At 38.8% G+C, this 27,802-nt stretch overlaps 1 protein-coding gene across 2 annotated transcripts; it reads left to right on the top strand.

Annotated features, from left to right (window-relative positions):
• RLIM (ring finger protein, LIM domain interacting) lies at positions 1 to 22,837 on the top strand. Of its 2 annotated transcripts, none has more exons than XM_019747987.2 (4): positions 1 to 197; positions 13,437 to 13,629; positions 14,521 to 14,604; positions 15,938 to 22,837. In XM_019747987.2, exons 2-4 carry the CDS (start codon positions 13,461 to 13,463, stop codon positions 17,527 to 17,529), a joined length of 1,845 nt encoding a protein of 614 aa, XP_019603546.1. In that variant the 5' UTR covers positions 1 to 197; positions 13,437 to 13,460; the 3' UTR covers positions 17,530 to 22,837. The 2 variants fall into 2 exon arrangements, with proteins under 2 accessions (XP_019603546.1, XP_074180283.1); XM_074324182.1 differs by lacking the exon at positions 1 to 197 and adding an exon at positions 2,080 to 2,097.
• The last annotated feature ends 4,965 nt before the right edge of the window (positions 22,838 to 27,802 follow it).

The following is a 27,802-nucleotide window of genomic DNA, read 5'->3' as shown; positions in this document are numbered from 1 at the left end:
CGTTTCCGGTCGCTGCTTGGTAACAATGGGGGAGATAATGGCTGCCTGAGCAACGTCTCGCAGCAGGCGCTGGGCTAGAGGCGGGTCTCTAGCAGCGACTCAGCGGAGGCGGGCTTGAGAGCGCAACAGGGGAGGCGCGCAGGGGCCTCGGCGGCGGCGGCCGAACCGACCGAGTCGGATCCCGACACTAAAACCCAGTAAGTGGAAGCCTTGGGAATCCTCTCTGAAAGGGATGGAGAGCGAGAGGAGCACAGCGGAGCCTCGGCTGCCGCGTTTCCTCAAAATGGCCTGAGTACTGCGTCGTGGCCGAGGCTCAGCTCCTCCTTCGGACCCCAGGCCCCGGTTGCTGTGGGGGGTTCCGTGGCGTAGTCGCCGCTGCCATTTTAATTGGGTGTATGGTCGACAGGCTCTGAAGAAGGGGAAGGTGCGGGGTAGGACTTCCTCTCCGTGGCCGCGCTAGCCGCAGCCGGGGCCCTCCGGAGTCTCTGGAACGGGGGGAGGCGACTTTCCAGTGTTGGCCTCAGGCGTGACGATCTTTCCTGGTTTCGGGGTTTTCTCCTTGGTTCTTTGGAGGCTTCCCTCGCCTCTCCCCGCCCCTTTTACATGGTGGGCTTGGTTTGGGAAAAGGGAAAATCGGGCTGCTGTAAGTCAGATGCTGGGAACTCTTGGGCCTTTAGATTTCCCAGGATTTGTAAAAGCCCATTTTGAGCACTTCAGGGCACTATCAATTAGGCGCCCCCTGAGGCCATGATGACATCTTCCCTGAGGATCTGAGGCAAATGTGGTTTACTCCCTCGCTCGAATAACCCTGGCGTATCCTTTGCCAGATATCACTGCAAGGACCCCCCTCCTCCCCCCCAGAAGAGAAGAGAGGGAAAAGCCTTTGCGTGTTTGTTGTTTTTCCCTGGGAAAGAGTGGGAATTGGGCCAAATGATTTTCAAGTTAATTTCCGTTCAATCAGCCAACAGCCCAACCCCTCCCCCCTCAAAAAAAAAAAGCCTAAGGGTCTCAGCTTCTGCGGGCGGTACCTGCCACGTACGCCATAGCTTTAGTAACTAGTATTAACCGGTTGGGCTTCTGCTTCCTGAACACTCAGTCCCTTTTTCCCTTATGCTGATTAATTTCAAGATGGAGGAGACAGCCACGTTCCTTCCCTAGACAGTTTCACCATACTTATTCCACAGGTTAGTCCGGGAATCTGAGGCCTAGCAAGCGTGTTATTTAGGTCATTCTTCCGTTTTGGGGCAAGAGGAAGCATTTATATCAGGGTGTCATCCACCATTTGCAAGGCCCCACAATAATTTTTTTTGCTGGAAATAAGGAGCCCGCATTTCCTGAATCAGAATTAACCGCAATGGCTTTGAGTGATTGAAGGGAGGAAGAAATAAACGTAGTACTACTACTAATCTTTCTTTGACTCTTCGTGTTTAAGTACAAAATAACTACTCATGGCACTCCATCAGATACATTATGTCCATCCTGGATGACTTGAGAGCAGGCAGGCACAACTATATCCCCCTCCCCCATCACTTTTCTACATTGTAACAATAAAGTATCCAGGAAGACAAATCCAAACGCTTTAAAATGTGATTCTAGGACTCTTTTTTGTTACTGAAAAATGTTTCAAAGTCTTTATCCTAAGATGTCCTGATGATCTTTCATACTTTGTAGTTACTGCCACTGCCTAGTACTATTTTACAGAGGTAACTGTAATGTGCCAAATAAGTCTTTGAAAGTAACTAGTAAAATCTGAAAATAATTACAGGTTTGATAAGGTAAGGCCTATTTTAAGTAAGCTTATACTAAAAGGTAGTTTGACTCTCAGCCTTTAAAAGAAATCTTATATTTCTGGTTCCCTCTGACCTTCTCAGTCTCCCCAAATATCAATACTAATATTGAATTAGGTTGGGTAATGGGGTGTGTGTGTGTGTGTAACAAATATGTAGGATGTGTATTTTTTAGGATGTGTCTGTTTCAAAGAAAATGTCTATTTTATAAAAGAGGAAGAATAATGGATTCTTTTTTTTCCCTAGAGCAGAGAGTGAAGAACACTAAAATCCAGTTTATTGTATTACAATACTATGTCATAAAAGTCAGGTAATTTATTTTTTGTTGCGTCTCCTGATGATTTATGTGTAGAATGTGTGTTTTAAAATCTGTTTTGCAGGCCCTGTAATTGGATGGGCTTATTTGATATATGTTAGTTGGTGTTGCATATACTTTCATGATGAGAATGGATATTTTTCATTGGTAATTCAAAGAGTAGTGTTTCTGAGTAGCTGGAACTCACTGGTGCTTTATCTGTGAATTTTCCTCTTTTAAAATAATGTCTGAAGTTTACCAGTACCTGTATCGAACAGAAGGAACAAAATAGAAATTTGCTGTATTAAATCATTGTTGGAGTGGGATGGGTATAAATAGTGTTTAAATGTTCGTTGAATAAATAACATGTCAGTAGACTATCTTACAGGAATATAATCTTACATTATTTTGTGTGTCCTATTTTTTTCCTTCAAGATTCAAAAATTATATAATTGATATATAATACTCTGATTGGTATTAACTCTTTTCATCATCATTGTTAAAGTAACCACATAATTTATTGCCCTAGCTGCGATGCTTTTAAGAGCAAAAGGGATGTTATTCTTAATTATGCCTGGACAACAGGCACAAACAAGATTGTCCCAGGCAAACTGGGATGGGTAGTTAGCCCAAATTCAAAACCAACTAGTACTGAATATTTATGTGCTAGGTCCTGTATTTCACATGCATGGTTTTATAATCATCACAGCAAAGCCTCACGAGGATGTTTACTCTTTTACAGAAGTAACCAAGACTCCGAGAAGCATTTATTAAGCAATTTGTCCTCAATTAAATAGCTAATAAGTGGTAGAGTCCCCATTTTAACCCAGGTCTGTCTGATGCCCGAAGTCACGAAACTTTTATGCCTCTAGACTTAATTGCTATCTAATTAGATCAGAAATGCAAAGAAAATGAAAGGTTGTAGTAAAAAAATCGATAGGTTATGTTGCATCAAAAACTTATTAACACTTAAAGGGAACCTGCTTTATGAATCAGGTGAGCATTATTTAGCAGTTACCCCCCCCCTCCTCTTTTTTGTATGGCACAGTTCCCGTTTCAGCTGTTACTGCTTGGGATGTAATTTGATAATTTAAAATCAGCAGTGGTTTTATGAAATAGCTTAATAATGAAATGATATCTAGAAATGTTAGGCTGGTTGGGTATATTCTTTCAGGCCTTAAATAACACAGTAGGTCAAATGGGGCATCTGCGTTCATGGAATTATAATGTGTATACTACTTTTTCCATAGCCCTAGTGGATTGGGAAATAGAGCAAATCACTGACCAGCCTGCTGTTCCCTTGATTTACCGTAGAGTGGGTAACAAATTATAATGGGAAAGTCCTCTGAAAGCCAGACCAATGAAGTACTAGAATTTGGGGCCACTGCCTAAGACTGGGACATGTTTTTCTTTATGTAAGTCTAATTCCTTAACATTTCTTTATGACACAAAGATTTCCAAAACCTTATGGCCCATTGATGTCAAAAAGAAGCCAGTAAACATAATCCCTTGACATTTTGATAACCAGTGAAAACAGCAATAGGACTTCTGTGTCTTAGTTTTGCTCAACCTTGAATATGTAAGTTTTCCAAAAAATGGAGCCGTTCATTTTTCCTTTCATCAATTGAAGTATTTTTAGATTAAAAAAAAAAAAAGTATTGGCAATTTTGAACAATTGGGGAATGTATTTATGAACTTGTGGTTTTGTTCCGTAAATGTATGTAGTTGATGCCTTTATTGTAGATTTTCTTGTATTTCAGTGCTCCAACCCAATATTTGAATTTCATTAGCCATAATTGCACCTACATATGTTGAGACAAGTATCTGTAGATAGTGTGTGGTATGCATGTAGATTCATGGACTTCCTGTATAAGTCAGGACTACAAGTTAGGCTCCTGTTACAATGTCTACATGGTGATGAACTTTCTGGGGGGTGAGGGGAAGGAGATGTTTGTGTTCAGTGTTTTTAATTTCTTCTGGAATGAAGCATGGTCTCTTTCCTCTTGCTCTCCACTTGACTGTAGGAAGAAAGGAGTCAACTCTGAGTTACAATTTTCACTTATTGACCAAAGTTCCCATTAATGGCAATTACATCTAAGGTGACCATATAATTTGTCCATACTGGGACACTTCTGAGAGTGAAACAGGGTCATATTAAGTACTATAGGACAACAGGTGTAGGCTGCTACATTTCTGTACAAATTGGGGATATATAGTCACCTTTGTCATTTCTATTTAGAAACACTCGTTTAGGAAGCACAGTGGTCAGTTTGGTTCTGTAACACAAAATTGATTTCCTGAAATAAGTTAATAGTCATTTGTGTAGATAATATTTTCTTTTTTGGTCAAGTGATTTCAATTTTAAAAATTGACTTCACTCTTTTTTAAGAAGTTAATTTTTTTTAAACTTTTATTTATTTTTAAGTGTGTTTTTCCAGGACCCATCAGCTCCAAGTCAAGTAGTTGTTTCAGTCTTGTTGTGGAGGGGTGCAGCTCACAGTGGCCCATGTGGGGATCGAACCGGCAACCTTGATGTAAAGAGTACCAGATCTAACCAACTGAGCTTACTGGCCACCCCAAGAAGTTAATTTTTGATGGAAAACTAATGTCCTTAAAAATAATACTTTATATACCAATTAACATCAAAATGGCTAATAATGAGTGCTTTTACATTAATAACTTTTTTATATATAAACACATGAACTTTTTTGGGTTTTGAGTTATTTTGGGACTTCTTGAGAATAATGAGAAGCAATTCAGAATTGAGTTCATGTGGATAAGATCAAATTCTAATTTCCTGACTTAGCTCAATAATAACATGAAATGGGTAATCGAAGATTCAATTCACTGTCTGAAGTACTTGAGTGAATTGAAATGTCATCATAATGGTTTCCTTTTTTAACTAGATCCTGTGAATTGGCAGCATTTAGCTTGGTCTCCGTCCTTTGATTTGTTGATGTTCTTTCTATTTAACAGTTTTAGAGGGTTGTAGTAGTCAAAATTGTGAGCTACAAGTCAGTAGACTTCCTGCCAAGAGATTAGGCACATGAGGGCCGTTTCTGAATCCTTTTGTTGTTTTTGTTGTCCTTTTCAAGTGGCAAAGATAGAAGAATATAAGCAAGGCTAAGCTAACATTGCCATGCAAATATTTTATAATCTCATATTGCTATAATATCAGCCATGGTGGAGCCCTTGGTAGCATCCTCTAATAGGCTAATATTAAAAATAATCAACAAATTGTGTGGGTGGTGAGAGTAAGTAAGTAAAGGGAGTGAAACATCAATCCTGTCCTGTGTTTAAAGAGGAATGCTTTATATTTCTCTTCAGAAAGATAAGATAGTCACAAAAACGGAGATAGAAGGGCGTGAGTGAAAGAAAGGCAGTGAGAAAAGCATAGCTTCTAAGCTCATGTCCTAGTTATTCGTGTTGTTTCTCAAGCTTGATTTTTCTGACTTAATACTGTAATGTCACTGGTTATATCTTATTCATAGTCACAGGTTCATAGAACTGGAAGGTACCTTGTAGATAGTTTAACCCAATACTTTAATATTGATGAAGACCCTGAAGGCCGAGAGGTTAAATGAATTGGCTGAATTGACATAGCTAGTTAATGTTACAGCCAAAGCAAGAATCTACTGTCTCTTGTTTTTTTCCTTTTCACGCAGCTGAATACGGCCCTGCTACTCATAGAATAAAAAAGTTATCTGGTTGTTTTCAACCTTTTACTTGTCTGTTCCAAATGCAATAAAATTGTAATGAAACATTCTATATATGGAGAATTCCCAACACTTTTGGTAACTACATGTGAGATGGTACATTATATCCTGACCTCAAGTTCAGCAGTTCTTTGTGACTTGAGTTTTTTAACAGTGTTAAGTATTTTTCATTTTGGTGATGGTATTATTTAGCTAACGTTTTCTTTATTGACAAGGATTGCATGTCATTAATTCATATCTACTCTTGGAGGTTCTCAGTGAAGCTCTGTTACAAGCAGAATGATGCCTGCCCTTCTCTTTTCAGTGACACCTTTTTGATACCTGTGTGTGTTTTTAATGGGCATGTTCTGCTTTAGAACACTGTTGAGTTAGAAGCTTGTATGAATACATGCAAAGGGGGAAAATGCTCAAGATTCTTAAATAATTGGTTGGTATTAGGTTACCCACCATACCTTTCTGTACCTTTCTGTTCCTAAAAAGACATTATTTCTTCCAGACTTAACAGATGTGGCTTGTTTTTAAGTTGATATTCAAAGAAGCATTTGAATTTCAGAATTCAGTTTTGTACAGTATGTTGTTAACTGTATTTTGGTGCCTTAATTGGGTGCTATGATGCAGTATGTCCATTGAATATAATATGTGCATGTTCATACTTAGCATCAAGTCTCCTGACCCATTAGTACTGATCAGTATGTTTTAAGGGGCTTTTTGCCCCAACCTCATAAAATACATTTTTAAAACATTGATGTGCATGGATTAGGAGAATTAAATGAACTACTTTTAGCAGTGATCAGAAACATAGTAGTCTGTGTAGTTTATATTAATATATGATAATGACTGTAGGAGAAATGGAGATCACTAACAATGCTTTAAAATTCTCAAGGTGAATAAAATCTGCTTTAAATTCCCTAAATACAGTTAGTAAATCTCAGGTTTGGTTTTCTTGTTTGCTTTTCCTCCTCAAAATTAAATTTACCTGACACAGTCATACATTCATTGACCAAACGAGTAGTTTTTGAAATGACTGGGCAAAATTTCTAATTTGGCTGTTTGTTTCCAGGAATGGATTTGGATGTATTGGCACACAGTATACAGAGAGAGAGATAAGATTAATAAAACCATGTGGTTTATCCAAGGGGTAACTGTTTAAAATGAATATACTAAAAGTTGACTTGTTTAAAAATATAAGTCCTGCATGGTTTATACTGCTTATAAAGGTGTTCTTGTCATTTTGGAAGTTTTTATACCAGGAGTGAACCTGGTATAAAAGGCTCATAGTGAGATTGAATACTTTAAACATGACTATTGGGATTAAAGGAATGTATTTTAAAGTATATATAGTCTGGGGATATATTGGGAGGCAGTTGTCTGTTTAGTGGAAAGTTGGCAATTTGGAATCAGGAGACCTGCATTTAATTACTGGCTCTTTCCACTTGCTAGCCACATGGCCTTTGGTAAATTACTTCCTCTCTGTGATTCTGTTTCTTATCTGTAAAATAGAGGTGGTGATTCCTATTTCATAGGATTGTTATGAGGATTAAAGGAAATATAGGTTAAAAGGCTGTGTAGATACGGAGTGGTGGGTATTACTTATAACTGGGGGGAGAACTAAGTGATTTAAGAACAGTTATATATTTTTCTTTTTTAATTATTTTTTTTTCAGTTACAGTTGACATTCAATATTATTTTATATTAGTTTCAGGTGCAGAGCATAGTGGTTATACATTTACATAATTTATGCAGTGATCCTCCGATTACTACCCACCTGGCACCATACACAGTTGTTGCACCATCATTGACGATACTTAGTTAATAATAATGTATCAATATTAGGTCATCAATTCGAACAAATGTGCCACACTGATGTAAAGCCTTACTGATAAGGGAAATGGGAGGGTAAGGGAGAGGGTAGGTGGGAACTCTACTTTTTGGTCAATTTTTCTGGAAGGCAAAAACTGCTCTAAAAAGAAAGTCTATTTAATTTAAAAAATTAATGTATTTTTTTCTCTTAAAGTGTTCTATTGATAAGCTTTTCATAGAAATACTTAAGCCTAAAAGTGGCTGATGCTAATTGTATATACTCAATCCAAAATTCCTGACTTATGCAGGTGAACATTATAACTGAGAGTAAGAGGACAAATACATTTAAGATCCTCTCTTTTATGATGACAGAAGGAGCTCAGAGGTGTGTGGGGATCCTTTTTTCCTCTTACTAGTTAAACTGAAAATGGGCCACACGATTGTTGACCACAGAGTAGACTCTAGAGACCCATCTTGTTAACATCCTTCTTCACTACTGTTTTCACACCAAAATGGAGAGACCCTGTATTTGATCATTTGGACTGTGGTCTCCTGACGTTTTTGGGGTGCTTTAACCTTTCAAATGTTCACTTTCACTTAACAAACATCAGTGATATTACAGCTACCAAGAGCTGAACTTGTGGTTTAGATTGATTACATTTTTCCATTATATGCCACTTAAGTGGTAAAGGGACTGCTTAAAATGAGACCAGGCTCACTGGGTGTGTGTAAGTTTATCTCACCAGGCATGTGAGGGTGTTGCTTACGATTTCCTTTTCTTTCCAAATGTAATTACCTCTAGTCCGGGGACCTCTGCAGGTGTGACAGCAATAACTCACCCCTTAAATGTCCTTAGAGGGTAGAGATGTCTTGCCAGTGCTGAAATCTCTTTACCCCCATTCCCAGCCCAGGGGAAATAAGGCAGAGAGAATGGAGGCTTTGGGCAAAAGTAGAGAAGCAAAACAGATTTCTCTCTCCCTTTTCCCTAATCCACTACAAGAAACAAACTGCTTCTTTAAAGGAAACCTAGACCTTAGCAAAAACATCGTGTGTTGTGTTTAATGAAGCCTTGAGGGTTTGCTTGCCATTTTGAAATAAAAAATAAGTGTGTTGTAGGGATGTCAAGTGGGGGGGGGAAATGTCCTTGATTTTCTCTGGCATGTGTATGAGAAGGTAGGGGGAAAGGAGAGCAGCATGTTATTATGGAAGTAATAGTAAGTTGGATTTGCTCATTTGCTGCTGTGTGAGTGTGTCTTATTGTGTAAGTTTTGAATGAAAAAATTAAGTCAAAATAAAAATTCCTCCTGCGTGGAATAAACTAACCTCTAATCTCATCAGGCAGGAGCTATTTAGGATTTAACAGTCTCTAAAATCACTGTCAGAAGGGTTTTAAATAGAGGTAGAATGTTTTGTTGTCTCCAACTTCCAGGTAGGAAATGAGAGAAATTCTAAAAAGGTCAAGAGTGAATCTGGCAGATTTGGGAGCATAGGAAAGAATTATCTCTCCCATGTGTATTTGTAGGGTATTCAACATTGTTATTGTACTTTTGAAAAACCAAGGGGGTGTATAAGTAGTGGGTTTTTAAAGAACATGAACAACATATTGGGAATGCTTTGAAACTCTTTCCATATGTTGGATTTCTCTACCTTACAGACAAATTCTTTGAAGCTGCACTGTCTAATATGGTAGCCACTAAGCACTTGTGGCTACTGGACGCTTAGAATGTCACTAGTGTAACTGTGGAACTAAACTTTAAATTTAATTTTAATTAAGTTAAATTAAAAAAGTAAAGCAGTGTCAGATATTTTTCCATTTTATATTTTGGTAGGACTACAGTTTGCTTTGACTTGCAAATTTAGCATCCAGTTTGAGATGTGCTGGAAATCTAAAACAGATTTTGGAGAGTTGGTATCAAAAACAAAACAGAAAACATTTCACTAATTTTTATATTGATAACATGTTGAAATGATTTTTGGTTATGTTGGATAAGTAAGATATATTGATAAAATTAATATTTCAAAGATATAAAAGGCATGTAAGGCACCAAGTGCCACTCTGGTGGCCCACACAAATTCTGTGTGCAGAAATGAATGACAGAATTGCTAGTAAGATAGTAACAGTTTCTTAGGTGGTAAAGTTTCATTGAACCTTGAAGGATGAATGAATTGGGGAGAGTCTAGGAAGGGGCTGAGAGAAGTGTGAAGGTAGTAAAATGTTGGCTACCACCTTACTCCATAACCTTTGAGGGTGGTGTTCAAGCACGTGAACCTCTTGTACACGATATGGTCCTCAAACTCCTTGCTACTCACCGATTCTAGAGCAGCATCACTTAGAGACTGAGTTAAAATGCGTTTCTCCAAAACAATAGGGTGGAAAACCTCGGTGTCTGCACAGAAACCAAGCCAGACTAGTCCTCAGTATTATCCAGATGCCCCATCAAAGAGGTTCTCAGCCCTGGCTGCATAATAGAATTACCTGTGAAATTTTTTTTAAGTGTCGCTATCTGGTCGACCCCAGAGAAAGCTCCGCAGGTGATTCCAGTACCAGCCAAGGTTGAGGACCATCCGTGTGTAGAGCAAATGAGGTTTATTTGGCAGTGAGCCCCACTGTAGTTAACATGTTTTCTTCTGTGTTTGCAATCTAATCTATCTGATAGCCTGTTGCAGAATTTTTCCCGTAGCTTTATCATCAGATTTTACTGTACTATAGCTTACAGGCTTCACTCCTTTGAAGATTAGATTATTCTAAAATCCAGTATTTTAGTATCTCTTCCTGTTCTCTATTATTTATCAAAGATTATCATTAGAAATTTTGCCTTTTGGGCTCTTCATTCTCTCTTTGACAAGCTTGTTTTCTCCACTCGTTCCAGTTGGAAGGTGATTCTCCTTGTTGAATTAAATAGAAACGAATAGAAGTTGAGTGCTACCCTCTATCTTCTGTTACTATACCGACTCCCCCACACACTCAGTACAAGACCCCTTTCTTGTTTCAGATTCTGGTTTTCAAAGCCATTTTAAAAAGCTTTCCCATATTCTTGTAAGTTTCTGTTCCTAATAGGTTTTAACCTCCATGACGCTATTCTTAAGACTTCATGCCATTCCTCTAACAGTACTTGGTATGTGAATTTTCTATTGTCTTTGGTTCATGTCCTTCAGATGTCAGAACTTACCAGACATTTTTGTCTTGTTTGAACGATTTATATTTTTAAAGGCTTTCGACCCTACTGAGTTGTATCTTTTATAAATTAATTTCAGAACTATTTACTGATCCTTCACGAGTGGACTTCATCCTAACTTTCAAAATGTTAACTGCTTAAGTTCATTAACCAGATGTTACTGTGGTTTTCTTCGGTTTGAGGAATTGTGGCTGAAGATTTTTTTTTCCTTTGTGCCTTTCTACATTTTAAAAAATTAGCTGTTTACTGTTACCAATACCAAATCATATTACTTAGGTATGTATGGAAAAAGGTGATTTGTTAATTTTTTTTATTGCCTGGGCCACATAATTTTTATGAGTTTTATTTAAGCTGTTGCTTTCCAGTCTTCTTAAAGTTTCAAGTTACTATGAAAACAATGTTTTCCAGAAATTTCTATAGTTTCCTCTTACCAAAAGTAAGGATTCTTAGTTATGAGATTAGGAAGCTCTTTCCAGAAACATTAAGGTCTCCCTCCCCTCCCCCTCTTTGACGTGTTCATCTTATTTGTTTAAACAGTGGTAGGATAGTTCAAAGAATAATGATCTAAGGCAAACAGTGGAGCTCTAGATGTGTCCGTGTCTAGACTAAAATGTATTTAAGCTCAGCAGACAGGGGGAGAGGCTTTTTTTATTTTTGTATCTGAAAGAGGGTTTGTTGTTATTTTTCTCTGTAGTATCGACATGTGAACATGCAGAGACTTTGTGTGTCGTGTGTGAGATTATATCCTAGTACCAACATAGGTTCCCTCTTTTCCACAAATCAGATTTTCATATGTTCAAGGAATGAGCTTTCATCTTGTTATCATGAAATGAACATAGATGAATCTGGAGTTAGAAGGAACAGAATTATAGAATGAAAGTTTTGTTTGGAGTCTTCCTGTGTTTTAGGTGGCTTTTCATGAGAGCAGTTAGTGGAAGGTGTCTGGAAATCTGCCAGTATAGCAGTTTCCTAAGGCCAGATAAATAGTGAATGACAATTGACAATTTGGGGCTAGTTTTATGTACTGTCTATAGCAGGGGTTGGCAGACTTTCTGTAAAAGGCCACATTTTTTTTGGTGGCTTTTCTAGTAAAAAAGGAAAATTGAGCATATTGCATAGTTATTTATATAAAAATAGGTCATATTTCTACAAAGTTTTCCTTCATAAAACTCAGTATAATAATAATTGAATACAGTTTTATAGTATCTGTCTACTGATGAGAAGCATGGTGTTCTTTGGGGGGAGGCGGATAACATTTTGCTTAATTGGGGCTAAACATATTCCTTACCATCAAAATCACTTGGAGAACTTTGTCTAGTGGTACTGACTTGAAATGAGACTTTCCGTAGTTCATCTTCGAAAATGTGTTCACACACATAGAGGTATTGCTGTCTAATCAATGACAAGCATATAATTTTGATGAAGCATATTCATTCCTGAAAAGGCATTTATAGAATTCTGTTAGATTCTGCTGTTGACATTGACCTGTTATCATAGCATTACTCTGCAGAATCAAAGGTTACTCGGAAGCTCCTTAATTGCACAGTTAAATGGATTTTGAAATGAAATTTCCTTTGTACTCGCACTGAGGTCCAGAAAATGCTTCTGGAGCGGTAGTTTGTGCTCAGAAAATATGTGCTACAAATGTGTGTGGGAATGCAGCTCTTGTTTGTTAGCTAGCACAAGAAGTGCACAAAGCAGCTTGACATTGTGATTCCAGTGTTAGTTATTGTTGAAATTACTTTACTGCAGTATAAGTTTTAAATATAAGCACTATTTTGCCTTGCAATTTTAGGTTGAAGTCTAGCAAAAGCTAATTTCCCAAGCCATTCATTGTTTGGTAATGGTAATTGAGTAATCTCTCATTCAGAAAAAAATTCAATCTTGGACCTGGGTACAGCAAGTCACACTAAAACGTTACCAGTGCTAAACTGTCCGGATGTGCAGGTTCTGTTTGTGACAAAGATTCCCAAAGTCCACAGTAATGAAGTTCACCATTGACACTGCTGGTTCAGTAACAACAATGGCTTTAACTCCTTTCTACCAACTACCTACTCAGGAATAATATAATGGGGGGAAAAAACAGGCTTTAAACACCTCACATTTTCACAAGCTTTGTAGATTTTGTTCAACGGGGTCTTTTACTGTTTTACACATTTTTTCCACCATTTCAGTTGTAATACATCTTAGCAAATTCCACTTCAGGTTGTGCTGAATTCATGTTTTCTCAACTTTGAGGATATTATCACCTGTAGTGGTTCCATCCAGATTCACAGAGGCTACTTCTGTAGTTCAAATCCTGGAATAATCAACAACTGAATAGTATCAGTTACACTTATCCACTCATCAAGAGCCAAGAACAACCGATCAAAATCATTTGTTGCCTTGTTTTTCAATTGATCATTGACATATTCCAGTATCCTCAACTTTAAGCAACTGTACTCACCAAGAAAAAAGTATGGCCTATGGGTTATAGTTTGCCAACCGCTGACCTTGTCTTTTCTTATTATAACAGCTTTTCAGGAGTTATTCTGCTGACATCTCATTCATTTGAGGTCTTAAAATGCACGTCTTGATGTGCATTCTGGATTTTCACATAATTGAAACTGTTATATAGGATGCATACTGCTGTTTTCAAGGTTGATCTCCTTTCTCCTTTTAGATCATTTTCCACTTGTTCATCAAGATGGAAAGCTCAGATTCTAACGATAAAGGAAGTGGTGATCAGTCTGCAGCACAGCGCAGAAGTCAGATGGACCGATTGGATCGGGAAGAAGCTTTCTATCAATTTGTGAATAACCTGAGTGAAGAAGATTATAGGCTTATGCGGGATAACAATTTGCTGGGCACCCCAGGTATGTAATATGTAGTTTAAGAATTTATATATGCAAATTGCTGGTCTTAAAAAATAGCCTGTTTTGAAAGTCTGTTTCGTTAGTCATTATGGAATACGATTTTAATGCAAGAATGACATGTACTGCTGTACTTCTTACTTGATTCTCTTCATTCTTTTTTGGAATTATCCTTTATTATGAACTTACAGTGAGCTGAATTGAAAAGAGTGGAGCTGATCAAGTTTTTGTTGTTAGTTAGCTCTATTTAACTTACTAGACATGAGTCTAAGTGTGGAAGAGCTAATGGGAACTTTAGTTCCTAGAACAGACTGTCTGTTTTGTCATCTCTGATTCCCTGAATATGCCCCAGTCATAATCCTCCAAAGCTAGCCTTGGGTAAAATTGTCAATTACTCAGAACTTTGTGCTTGGTTATTTTCTTTTGCCCAGTTAGGTCCCATTTGATCCACTTAAAATTCATTGTCTCCCCTTCCTCCTTGTTTCTGTTTAGTTTTCCTAATCTTTGAGTGATTGCTTACATTTTCAAAGGTGAGGTGTTAGTTAATGAGAGTGCTTTTTGAGCCAACAGTACCAGACTTGAATCAGAATGCCTCAGTTGGCCTTTTGGCCCTGCCATTTATTAGCCCGTCAGTCTCTCGCACAGTCTTTTTCCTTTTTTCAAAGTACAGGTGGTGATATCTACATCCCAGAGGTGAAATTATAAAGAATGAGTGAGTTTATGCAAAAGCATTTAGTAAACTAGAAAGAAATTTATATAAATATAAGTTGTAAGGTCATGCTCCCAAAGAAATTAATTTTACCCAGGTTCCCCACTCCTTGGTTTTCATCTCAGATGAGTAAGAATCATTGGTTTTTATTTGTAATTTGGCGAACATTTTAAAACTGTTTCCAGGTGAAAGTACTGAGGAAGAGTTGCTGAGAAGACTACAACAAATAAGAGAGGGCCCACCACCACATAACGCAGATGAAAATAGAGGTATATTTCGCTTTGCGGGCAGTGGGTACAGGATGAAATAGATAAAGAACTTCATAACAGTTAATGTCATGAAGTTATAACAGCCAAAGATTTTCCAGAAATGGCACAAATTAATTTGGTGCTAAGTAACTGCTTATAAAAAGAGAAAGGGTATTTTCTTGACATTTGGTGAGAATGTCACCATGTGTTCTTTTCTGCTTCACCTTTGGGTTGTTTGTGTTCATTGGGACATAATGAGAAATGACCTATTTAAATGTGATTTTTTTTTCTTGATTTTCCACTTCCATTGAAATTTCCTTCTGCCTTCTGTATTCCTTCCTTAGAAACATGTTTATGAGTTCCTCACTGGCAGAAAGAAATGCTGTATTCTCTAATGGGGTGGTTCTCAGAGGGATATAATATTACCCCTTAGGGGACATTGGCAATGTATGGAGACGTTTTTTTGGTTGTCACAACTGGGGGTTTGCTACTGGCATCTAGTGAGTGGAGGTCAGAGGTGCTGCTAAACATCCTAACATCCTAAAATGTACAGCACAGCCCCCACGACAAAGAATTCTCTGGCTCAAAATGTAAGTAGTAGCACTGTTGAACTATCCTGCCCCTACCTTAGGTCTGGCGTTTCTCTCCCAATGTGAAGTAGAGAATTTCACTGTCTTAACCTAAGAGACTGTGGTAACAGTCTGATTCTTGAATGTGCCATTACGTGTATTGTGCTAGGTTCAGACTGTTCATTTGGTCTGATCTCCAATTTCATGTGAATTTAAAATCTTGGTAACATGAAGAAATATCGAAACACTTTTAAATCTATAAACCTTGTTTATATTTTTGCAATGAGTACAGCAGTCTTTTATTTTCAAATTTCCCGTATTATCAAAGTCACTTAAGAACCTTGAAGAAAAGTTGTAGACTAATGAACATTTGAGAAAAGTGTAATTTGAACCAAAATACTCACCCTGTACCGTAGTTGGTGCTTGCTTTGTTGGATTATATTAGCGTTTTGACAGTGGACTGAGAAATGTCTTCTAACAGCCCACAGTGGTATCTATGCTAGGTTCTATATATGATGAAGTACTGAAAATAGAATTCTTCCAGATTTCTTTTTAAAAAGTCTCTTAAATTTTTCTTGGGTTAGCTTGCCCTTTCAAAATGGAATTGAAAATTTCCTGCCTTTACTTGCAAATCTGTGCAGTGTAGTTTACAAAAATCTGTAAAGGTGAAATCTGTTCAGAATCTTTGTCCTTTTTTCCTAACCCAAAGTTTCAGAGCACTATTATATGATTGTCCTAATTTTAGTAGTTCCTTTTTCTCCCTCTCCCCTCCCTTTTTAAAACAGGTGGAGACTCTTCAGATGATGTGTCTAATGGTGACTCTATAATAGACTGGCTTAACTCTGTCAGACAAACTGGAAATACGACAAGAAGTGGGCAAAGAGGAAACCAATCTTGGAGAGCAGTGAGCCGGACTAATCCAAACAGTGGCGATTTCAGATTCAGTTTAGAGATCAATGTTAACCGTAATAATGGGGGTCAAAACCCAGAGAATGAAAATGAGCCATCTGCAAGACGTTCCAGTGGAGAAAACATGGACAGCAACAGCCAAAGGCCAGCAGAAAATCCACGGTCAGAATCAACGTCTGCAAGGCCATCCAGGTCGGAACGAAATTCAACTGAAGCCTTCAGCGGAGAAGTCCCGCCTACTAGAGGTCAGAGAAGAGCTAGAAGCAGGAGCCCAGACCATCGGAGAACCCGAGCTAGAGCGGAGAGAAGTAGGTCACCTCTGCATCCAATGAGTGAAATCCCACGAAGGTCTCATCACAGTATCTCATCTCAGACTTTTGAGCATCCTTTGGTAAATGAGGCTGAGGGAAGTTCTAGAACACGGCACCATGTGACATTGAGACAGCAAATAAGTGGACCTGACTTGCTCAGTAGAGGTCTTTTTGCAGCTTCCGGAACTAGAAATGCCTCACAAGGAGCAGGTTCTTCAGATACAACTGGTAATGGCGAATCTACAGGATCAGGACAGAGACCTCCGACCATAGTCCTTGATCTTCAAGTAAGAAGAGTCCGTCCTGGAGAATACCGGCAGAGAGATAGCATAGCTAGCAGAACTCGGTCAAGGTCTCAGACCCCAAACAACACCGTCACTTATGAAAGTGAACGAGGAGGTTTTAGGCGTACGTTTTCACGTTCTGAGCGTGCAGGTGTGAGAACCTATGTCAGTACCATCAGAATTCCGATTCGTAGAATCTTAAATACTGGTTTAAGTGAGACTACATCAGTTGCAATTCAGACCATGTTAAGGCAAATAATGACAGGTTTTGGTGAATTGAGCTACTTTATGTACAGTGATAGTGATTCAGAGCCTAGTGGCTCAGTCTCGAGTCAAAATGTGGAAAGGGCAGAGTCACGGAGTGGAAGAGGGGGTTCTGGTGGCAGTGGCAGTTCCGCTTCCGGCTCGAGTTCCAGCTCGAGTTCCAGTCCTAGCTCGAGTTCCAGTGGGGAGAGCTCAGAGACTAGCTCAGAGGTGTTGGAAGGCGGGAATGAAGGAAGCTCGTCGTCAGGCTCAGGTGCCAGGCGAGAGGGTCGACACAGGGCCCCGGTCACATTTGATGAAAGTGGCTCTCTGCCCTTCCTTAGTCTGGCTCAGTTTTTCCTCTTAAATGAGGATGATGATGACCAACCTAGAGGACTCACCAAAGAACAGATTGACAACTTGGCAATGAGAAGTTTTGGCGAAAATGATGCGTTAAAAACCTGTAGTGTTTGCATTACAGAGTACACAGAAGGCAACAAACTTCGGAAACTACCTTGTTCCCATGAGTATCATGTCCACTGCATCGACCGCTGGTTATCTGAGAATTCTACCTGTCCTATTTGTCGCAGAGCAGTCTTAGCTTCTGGTAACAGAGAAAGCGTTGTGTAATTAAGGTCGCGACTCTCGGCTGTAGCTGGCATAGTGATGGGCAAACAGGAATCACTTGCTTTATGTCCACTTTTTGAGTGGTACTGAAATGTAAAGTAGCAACCTGAATTGAGTCATTGCTTTCTGAATGAATCTTTGTCCTTTCCCCACCTTCTGTTCCAGAATAAAAGGAAATATTTAAAAAGCAACGTTTTAGGACATAAAAATCTGATTTCACTATCAGTAATTGAGGTTGCTGATGACTTACCATATATGCTTGTCAGTTTCTCCTTTGTTACCTTCAAAGATCTGCCTTAGCAATGGCTCTTACCTGTTTCACATTGATCTTGAAAGTTTCCTGCGCCGTAGGAGAGGGGTAAGGAAATTCTCAGTTTAGCCTAGGTTCAGTACATCTTCCTAAGTGATTGCTGTCCCCAGTTATTAGTTGGCACAGATTCAGCTACCTGCTGAATATCATTTGTTCACCTTTCACACAAGGTGATTGGACATGTCAGTGTAAATAACACTAAGGTTAGGGTCTTCTAAGTGTCTAACTGTCTCCTCAGCCCATCACTGTGGCACACCGTAGAGTGAGCTTATAGTTTCATTGAGATATTTATCTTGTGGAAATATTAAAAAAGCCTATGCTTGTGTAAGTGAAACAAATCACATTCGTTTGTTTAAAAATGTAAAGCTATTTTGTAGAGGCTCAGTACTTTTCCAATGCACTGTTGTAATAATGCATTAAAACTTGTAAAGTCCCATGCTTAGAAATGAGAAAACTGCTTTCTGTGAGCCAACCTAGTAAACACACCAAACAGAGTACAGAGCTGCTTTTGTAAGTGTATAGATGTCAAGAGCAGAACATATTTCATGTATGTGAGCAGCTACTGTGACACAAAGGGAAGGACAGTGCAGAACTGAACTGCATTGAAGACCAGTGGAAATGGTGTATTTCAGCTTGGATTTAGGCAGGAAATGAAAGACCGGAGGAGTAAAGCAGACTGCTCTGAAGAGCTTCAGCTTGTCATGAAGACGCTAATACAGTACAGACATTGACTGGTTTCAGAAGGTGAGGTCTTTGACACAGTCTTCTTTCTACTTGAGCAGATGGAGTAGATTGGCAGATTGGGCAGAGCTTTGGTTGAAGAAAAACCACTACCACGTAGCACCAGTTCCATTGTTTTTACAAGTCTACTCCTCAAAAAAAAAAAAGGTGGAGGAAAGACTATAAACCACTTTTAGCATAACAATTGGTACAGATGTGTGTACTAATAGGAAAGTCTCGAATTTGCATTTTCGAGATTTGTCATTTAAGGTACTAGTGCACACTTGTTACTATTTCATCATTCTCTCTCTAACACAGACCTAACATCTCACATTTAAAGACCAGTTGAATAATAAGGGATTTTTATCCTTGGTTGCAAGTGAGTTGTGTTGGGTTATTTGAAATTCACATTTCAATTGTGCTGCCCGTTTTCGAAGATGAGACTGCTGACTTACGATCTATGGGACACGCACTTTATGTTGTTCCCTTACTGGTAACAATAGATCTGTGAAGAACCCCAGTACGCTTGCTGAATTTCTCTTTGGACGGTGGTTGGGGTTAAGGTTAGTCTGACTGTGGAGGACTGTGTTTGTTTTTCTGGGGGAAGCCGATGGGTCCAAAGAGGGATTGAGCACATCCTTGGCCATTAACAAAGTGAGCTGACTACCTGGGCATAGTCAGACACTCTACAAAATCAGTCTGTTTTAGAAGTTCTCTGGGTACCTTAACTGTTAGCAACTTAGCTGTAAAGATGATTTCAAAGCTCATACTTTCATGTTTTCCTCTGGCTTTCAATCCTACCTAACTGTCAAGGAAATTAACTTGTAAATATGGTAGTTGTTTACTAAGGATATGTACTGCTCTTGCAAGAAAATAATGTCCAAACAAAGCTTCACTTATTTTTTTTAATATAAGCAGAAACCACTGTCTATGGCGCTTCTATAATACATTTTATCTTTTTAAAAAATTGTCCATTTAAAAGTCAGGATTCCTTTATATTTGTGGGCCTCCTTGTCTCCTTTCCTGAGGGTGTAAATCAGTGGTTTTCAGATCTGCAGGGGAGTCCTGATTGGCTAAGAACAAACCCGTTTTTCTCTTGGTATAAAATGTCCCATTACTATAGGGGTGTTCATTTTCTATAGTTTAAAATCAACTGCAGCTAAGCATAAAAATCATTGACAACAGGTACCTCCCTAAGCTCCCAAGATGTATTGCTCATTTGTAAAGTATTAAAGTGAGAGGTAACTTGTGCAGAATTCTGGTAATGAATGTAGATATTAAACCTATTCCTAAACACTGGAAATAGAATTTTAAGTTTTTAGCCTTCACTAGAATGCACAGTCGACACGTGCACATGGACCCCTTTTTCAATAGCACTCACCTATTTCCATTGGATTATGTAGAATGGATACAAATATTTTAGTGGAATTTGCTACTTATTATCTTTTTAATTTTGTGAGGTCCATGATTAATATATACTTAACTAGTGTTGTGGACCTTGAAGACAAGGTCATTTGTAGGTGTCAGATGTACAGTGGAGAACAAAGATCTTTTTTCCCACCAGCATCCAAACACCTATTCTCTTGAGGGAGCATTTTCTTGCAAAAGACTTTACGTTTCATTTTGTATCTTTGCACTTTTTCTTTATTAAAGAAAGATTCTGTCTTGAAGACCTACTTGGAACTTCATGCAGTAATAGGAACAAGGAAAAACAATGTTGGGAGTTTACATTGTTCGAAGCATAGGGAAAAGTACTAAAAACTGAATTTCCTTGAATATTGCAGGTATTTTTAAAAGTTCACTTACTAGTCTGAAACATTTGAGGTGTTACTATTGTTTAACTCCAAGCAGTTGTCAAGGTTGCGGTTTATTGGTACTAAAAACCAAAACCGAACAGTGAGGTTTAAAGTTTGCAGACTTGGATCTGTAGCAGCACTAGAAGAAGAGCCATGTTGTTAATTTGGAACATTTGCTCTAAAAAGAACACAGTAGTTGTACCTCAGTGGTGTTAATGGGTATTGAGGGAAGGGTTCACATTAGTGTTGGAGAGTAGGTAATCCTTGTGCAGTGAACAACAACAGAAATGTTTAACACCAAGATTTTATAGCGATATATAGATATCTATATATGTATGAAATCTCTAAAAACACCATTGGAGTTTATCCAAACTTTAAGATTAGGAAACTGGTTATCTGTGTTACCTCAAGTCATTTCCCCCCCTGGGAAAACATGTCCTTTCCGTGCCAATTATGCTCTCCTAGTGTCATTGTCTCAAGTCATATTTATGAAGGTTGACACTTAATATGCTTTGTATTTAGCCACCTGCTTCCCAAATGTCCAGGACGTGAAATAAGTCCAGCATCAGCCATGACTTTCCCGAAATACCCACGTGGTAGGGAGATGAATGAATGTTGCGAAATGCTTCTTCAAAGGCCCTTTTTACAGCTTGCTAGAATACAGTGGCACCTTGTGGTGATTGTTGATACTTTTAAAGATGGAAGATATTCCCCCCCCTTCTCCTTTGTTCTTTTGTGAACGAAAAATATTTGTAATCTGCCTTATATGAATTCTGAAGTTTTACCTTACTGGCTTCCCTGTCAAATTTACTACCAACATTAAGTACTTATAGAAGCCACGTTTGCAGGGCACTTTTATTCTTTTCTTGTCTTATAAGACTATGCTGATTGCTACTTTGTAAAGTATTCTGTACCTTAGTAATGCAAGAGATTGATAAGGCACGTGTTAAAGTGTCAAGTGTTTCTTTCCTTAGTATAATTCTTCAGTATGTTTAAGATTCAATAACAGTGTTGTGAATCATTGCGTTAACTAGTAAATTGTACACTTTTGCAAAACACATTTGAAATTGTAAATCATAACATGCTTTATTTGGAAAGGTGAAGTGCAAGGTCTCAAGAACTAGTATTTAACTTATTTTTAAATCAGATTTTTAAATAAGCAACTAATAAACAGCTGTGAGTTCAGTACCTGCCCTTTAAAAATTTTAGCATTCTGAAACTGCATTCTTAACTGGAACATTTCTAAAATATTATGTAATATTCCCTACAGGTGAGCGATGTCACTTGATTTAAGTAAATCCATTTTGTATCTAAAATGCAGCATAGAATAGCGCTGTTATTGAAGTGTTGGAACTTGCAAGGGATAACAACAGTTTATGAGTTTTATGATTATTTTCATTTCTATGTAGGTGTTTTAATTAAAATTTGAAGGAAATAGGCACGCCCGCTAACACTCAAACTTATAGTGAGGTACTTGTTTTTTTATTAGTGTTTCTTTGCTACAGACCCATAAGCTGCTTTATAGTCACTTGGATTGAGTGATAGATAGATAGATATCTTAAAGACACGCAGTGAAAGTGACCCCATCAAACCACTGTGCCTAGTTATTTTAGGGTTCCTCTATCAGTTCCTCATCTTGCAGATTTATTCCAATACTAAGGTATGGTTGAACCAGCTGCCCAGCCTTAACTCCATTTAGTGCCCCTCTGGTAACATTCTTTTAACGGATTGATCCATATGTTTTAACTGTCCAGTGTTGGGATTTTACCTCTTGAGAGCTCCATTTGTCCCTGGTGCTGCTTTTAAAGATGGAGGGCCGTGAGGTATCGAGTTGAGTAGGTACGCAATTGGCCCGGTTACATATCTGTGCCTGTTTTATCTTCTCCCAGGAAGAGCTGCTTGGGGATAGATGTTTACTTGGGTTTATGTAAAGAAGTGGGCAGCAATCTTGGACAGCTTTCTGAAGTCTGTAAGAACCTGAAGGGATTCGGAGGGGGGATAGTAACAAAGGCTGCCTTTATGTCTCTGAACACGAAGCACATAAATGTATGTTGTGTAAAGACTGAAGTGATTGTTATACCAGGGCTTCCTGACCTCTGGGAGAGACTGGCAAAACAGCAGAAAGGAGCACAAGGTGAAGTGAATTTGGTTGGCTTGCCTTATCTGCTTTCTCATTTTCTTTAAATTTAAACCTAAACATAACACCCTCCTCCAGTATCTACCCAGCAGACTCCTGGTTGGGAAGCCCTGTATTCAATTTTGAGAATGTACCCAGTTTCCTTTTGTTTTGTACAGTGCTTTACACTTGCTAAAATTTAACTTGTTTAATGCAAAACAAGACCTTGAAAGGTCAGTCATATTAAAGCTGGTTTGATTATTAATAGTTATCTTTTAGGAAGAAGCTTTTTCCCTATGTAAGATGTCATACTGCAGATTTAAAATATAGACTATCAATAAAATGCATGAAGTGATCATTTGTGCTTGATCATCTCTCCTTGGGTTTTTCTTTAAAAGGGGGAATCTGATAAAGGTTCTGTTGCTTCAGACTGATTGCAGATAGACATGATTTCTAGAAATGAGTGGAATTACAGCACAACCTTGGTTTTGGTTCCCCTCACTGCTATGAGTGTGGGCAGGTACTGGTTTACGGGATAGAACTTGCATTCTGTGTTGTGTCATTTAATGGCTTAATCTTGGTAAAATGAAAGATTGAAGTATATTCTCATACAAGAATCCTGGAAAGATCTATGTAAATGACATTTTAAATGACAGTGCATGTTCACTGTTTATTGTATTTTCACCATTGCCCTGACCACTCCCTTGCGTGACCTCTGTAAATACAAAAACTTGTCCTGGTATGCTCATGCAGCTTTTGTCTTCCATCCCTACCACCAGCCTGTCACACATGTTGCCTAAGCCACTAAGATGTCTGTGTTTCTAAGTAGGTTGTCACATTCTGATAACCTGCAGGAGGTTTCCCTTTGGTATTGATACTCATTTTGCCGATGGTGAATTTTATTGTTATTTCATTTCCTGTGGTTCCTACAGCGCCCTGTCATTGGCATGGCAACTCAGTTCCTTGTGATAATTTTGGTGTGGTCGACTCTTGGCCTCATGCCCTTCCCAGGGTTTTACTTTTAGTGCCATTCCTGATTCATTTTTTTGAAACTCAAGCACACCACTGAAAAGTTTACATTGGAGATAGCAGAGTAAGCCAGTGCACAGACGTCTTGTTGAGAGAAACTAAGGAAAAAAAGGGTCGTTACCTAGAACAGTGGATCTGGTAAATCAGCTTACAAGCTAGACTCTTCATGGTGGTCATTTAAAAAAATAGGAAATGAAAGCTAAGGTCCAGTTTCTTTGAGGTCTTTGAATTCGTGCAAGACTAAAGCCTAAGGCCTTGCAAATAGACTACTAACAGCTATATTAAGAAAAGCTAGTTTTTTCTGATTGCTATCAGGTGTAGTATTAAGCACTGTATAAATGATTTAATTCTCACAGTGGCTCCGAGGTGTATTTACCACCCTGTTTGTAGGTGATGCAGCTGAGATAACACGGTAAGTGACAGAGTATTTCCAGTCAGATCTCTGATTCCAGAGCATAGTTTCATAGTGCTCTTAACCCTGCTACTATGTGGCACCTAATTTGGTTTTTTAATATTTATCTCATGCCCTAGACTATATTACCTATGAGGTAAGCTTTCTTCGGATAAACATCGGTTTTGGCTAGTTTGCCAAGGAAAATTGAAAGGACAGATTTGAGGAGGATTAAAGGTTATACATTGTAAATTTCAGTAAATCACTATGGGCACTACCAAATACACCTGAGCACCATGTTTATCAAGGTTTCATTTCTGAAAGCTTGAAAGGGGACTGGAAGATGTTTAAGGAGTCTTTAAGGTTAGTGGTCATCTCAGCCCCTTTATTACATGTGTTCTTGGTACCAATTATTACTTCATTTGAAATATGAAATGACTAGAACAAATTGCACCTTTTTTTTTCTTTTAGTGTGGCAGCCAGTTTATTGGCATCGAAGTAAATGTTCTTTAAAGCTGCCCTGGGCAGCCACAAGCATTTCCAAGAATGTCCCCATTGCTCAACAGATATGTGGCATTTGTTTCAAATGGCTTTCAGAAATTTTGTGAGCAATAGAAGCAGCCCTCTTCACATTACCTGCCACCCTTAAGATGAATCTTGGCTCTTGCAAGAATTATCTTTCTCAGTGGATGGAGATTTGCCACCCTCAAGCACATTCAGAAGAATGCACTATTGCAAGCAAGGCATGTCAGAGAACAGGTGCAGTAGTATTTAGAAGTACATGGCTACTGGGTATTATCACACCTCATTCAACATTTGAAGCACGGATAAAGATACAAATCCCTACTGACAAGGAGCGACATAGTTCATAAAGTATTACAAAAGCCTCCAAAGACACGCTATAATTATCCATCCCCATTCAAATGATATTTGAGAGGAACAGCAAGGAGTAATGAGGTGAACAAGGGGTCACCCCAATTTAGAGTTTGTTTCCTCAGCTAACAGATCAATGTGCATTGTGCTCCACTTGTTTTTGCTCAGGATGGGGACCTGAAGCCTCCAAAATATTGCTGGGTTTCTCAGTGGATAGTGTACTTACTTTTACAAAACTACCATCTTTTTCTTCCCCTTTTGAGGTTACAAGAATATACTCCGTGCCAGTTAGAAATCTAACCATTAAGAATTAGTGAAAGACCTTAACTGGTTGAGGGCCCCGTTAAAAGCTAGGGAAGCCCATCACAACTGCTGCCAATAAATAGCGGTTCCGTTTATTTATTGCAGGAACAAGCACCCAATGTTTTATGTGGATTCTCTTAGTTCAGTTGTGTCAAAATTGTACAAAGAAATAATTTCCAAATAGTTCATATGAGTAGGTTTCTTGGGGTAGAAGGGGGAAAGTTGACAATATATGAACAGGCTACCAGATCAGACTTCAGCCCCAGTGAAAGCAAGTATTTCCCAACACCAAGTCTCTGACGCCACTGCTGAAAGTTTGTTTTGTTTGGCAACATGGTGTAAAATATTAACTTCTGTGAAGAAAGAGCCTTTGGAGTTGAGGTTTTGGAAAAAGCTGATTCATTTGGCTTGGCTTTACTTGTATTTTCTGTGTGAATATAATGTAACATTCTTATTTAAGAATCTGAAAACCCATTTAGTAGTAGAGGGTAAAACTTGGTTTCTAGCATGCGTGACTGAAGTCTATCTACAGCACATGAATCTGTGTACTTGGAAGAGGCCAGAGGAGCAGTCACCCAGCTTTTTTTCAGAATCTTGGGTGCAGACCTTCTAGTTCTTTCTGTCCCACCCCAAGATGTTCCCTTCAGTTCACACAATTGATTTTCAACACTTATATGTTAACTGTCCAGCATATGTTAACTAGGCCTGGCCTAGGCCTTATTTCCTGTTTAAAATGACAGTTTATAAATCTGATCCTAGAAACTCAAGTGTGCTACATTCCTGACTGAAATCTTTGTGGATGACAAATATGTAGCCACGACTGTTCCAAAGAAGTACTTTGTGGGACCCACTAGAAAGCATACTATGATTTACAGAGTGTGTGTGCACAGACACACACACACACACACACACACAGAAAGGTCCATGGTCCTGAAAGGGAAGTGCAGGTGGAGAGATGATTATAGGTTGATGAATACATTAATACATGTGTTTATTGGCTGGGCCTTTTCAATTTGTCCATTTACTTGATAGTCAAATAATAAATAATAAAATAATGAAAACAATTGGGAGAAATTGGATATTTACATTTTATAACCAAAATAGAATCCAAGATTAAGTGACATGCTCCAAGTCACACTGCTAGTATTGATCATCTAAAAATTTTGATCAGAATCTATATTCCAAGCAACTTTGCTCTTACCTTCATGGTAGATAATACATTTGTAAATACAAATTAAGACACTGATTAAATGCTGAGAAGAAAATAAAATGGTGTGATGTGATTGTGACAGATGGAGTAGGATGATTGGAGAAGACCTTTCTGAGGTGGTGACACAAGCTGAGATCTGAATGAATAGGAAACAGCATTCCAGACCCAGGAAATGAGCTCTGCTCATTAGCTGGAGGGAGGAAAAGGCACAGTGTTGAAGTGAGGTGAGATGAGTAAGGCCAGTTCCTGAGTGTTTTATAGCTAAGGAAAGGGAGATAGGATTTTATTCTGAAATGAGAAGCTGTTGGAATCTTGATCATGGAAGTAAAGTGTTTTGACTTAACTACCAAGTGGCTGCCACATGTTCCATGACTTCACAAGACTGTCTCCTGCCCTTTATTTTTCCCCAACTGGGAGGGCCTGGAATCTGGGCCTGGCTCTGCAATGCTGTAAGCCAGGGGTGTCCATACTTTTTTCAACGTTTTTCACCAGGGGCCATATGCGGTAAAATACACAAACAGCCAGGCCACTCACAAGAGGTGAAGTAGTATTGCCTCACCTGGTTTAGTTATGTAAACAATATATTTTTGGAATTTGCTGCAGGCCAATTAACAATAGATTGCGGGCTGCAGTTGGCCCGCGGGCCGCAGTTTGGACATCCCTGCTCTAAGCCTTTGATTTCTCTTTCTAAGTTTCCTTGTTTTCCTAAGAAACTCAGTTTGTACGATTCACATAAACAGAAATGTGGCTCTTTATGTTATTTTCCTGTAATCTGATTTGATTGACCGTATCCTGCTATGGCAGAGAAAATCCTCAGATAATAGGACCCAAAGCCAGTGCTCAATGGGCCAGCGTTGGTGTTTTACTTTGCCAATACCTATAGGGGGCAGGGTTGCCCATATAATGAACCAAAGAGAAGCTGATTTTAAAGAGCTGCTTACCAAAATCCTTTCATTGGATGCCTTTTGGTGACTTCTTGTGAGTGATTTTACTGATGGGTAGACCAACGCCAACGAGCTCAGATGAGTCTAGTAAATTTAACATGCATTTATGGATTAGCTAATATGCCCTGGCATTTTACGATTGTCAGTCACTCAGGTCAGATGCCTGCATCTACACAACTCTACATTGAAACCATCCTGACAGAATTGGAGATTCTGGATTGAATGCTTCCAGTTATTGAGGGGACATGGGATCATAACCTAACCATGGGTATAGGGGCCCCAACTTTGGTATCCAAGTGCCTAGTTCATCTTCTGGGTTTCAGTTATCGGAGCATGCTGCAGTCCTCCGTCACCTCCCGGCCATGCCACCACTGACTGCTGGGATGGTCTGAGGGTCACTTCAGAGCCACATTCCAGGAATTGTCAGGGCTGTCCTGTGTTAGACACTCACCTAGGGAAGTGAACTCCTGGTGGCTTTTTCCCCCGAAACGTCCCTCGATCTTTTACCCCTTGAAAAGAATCTATTTACCTGGACATCCAGCTGAATCATTAGAATTCTGTCTGGATAAAGACACATGGCCCCA

Source organism: Rhinolophus sinicus, chromosome X (genome assembly GCF_036562045.2).
Source record: "Rhinolophus sinicus isolate RSC01 chromosome X, ASM3656204v1, whole genome shotgun sequence".
Taxonomy (NCBI): domain Eukaryota; kingdom Metazoa; phylum Chordata; class Mammalia; order Chiroptera; family Rhinolophidae; genus Rhinolophus; species Rhinolophus sinicus.
This window is presented reverse-complemented; position numbering and strand designations above follow the sequence as displayed.

What these genes read in the sequence shown, in the direction of transcription:
- RLIM (XM_019747987.2), top strand. Translation starts at nt 13,461, where the DNA reads ATGGAAAGCTCAGATTCTAACGATAAAGGAAGTGGTGATCAGTCTGCA. An exon ending in CAATTTGCTGGGCACCCCAG is followed by an intron (nt 13,630 to 14,520) that starts GTATGTAATATG and finishes AACTGTTTCCAG; the next exon opens with GTGAAAGTACTGAGGAAGAG. An exon ending in TAACGCAGATGAAAATAGAG is followed by an intron (nt 14,605 to 15,937) that starts GTATATTTCGCT and finishes TTTTTAAAACAG; the next exon opens with GTGGAGACTCTTCAGATGAT.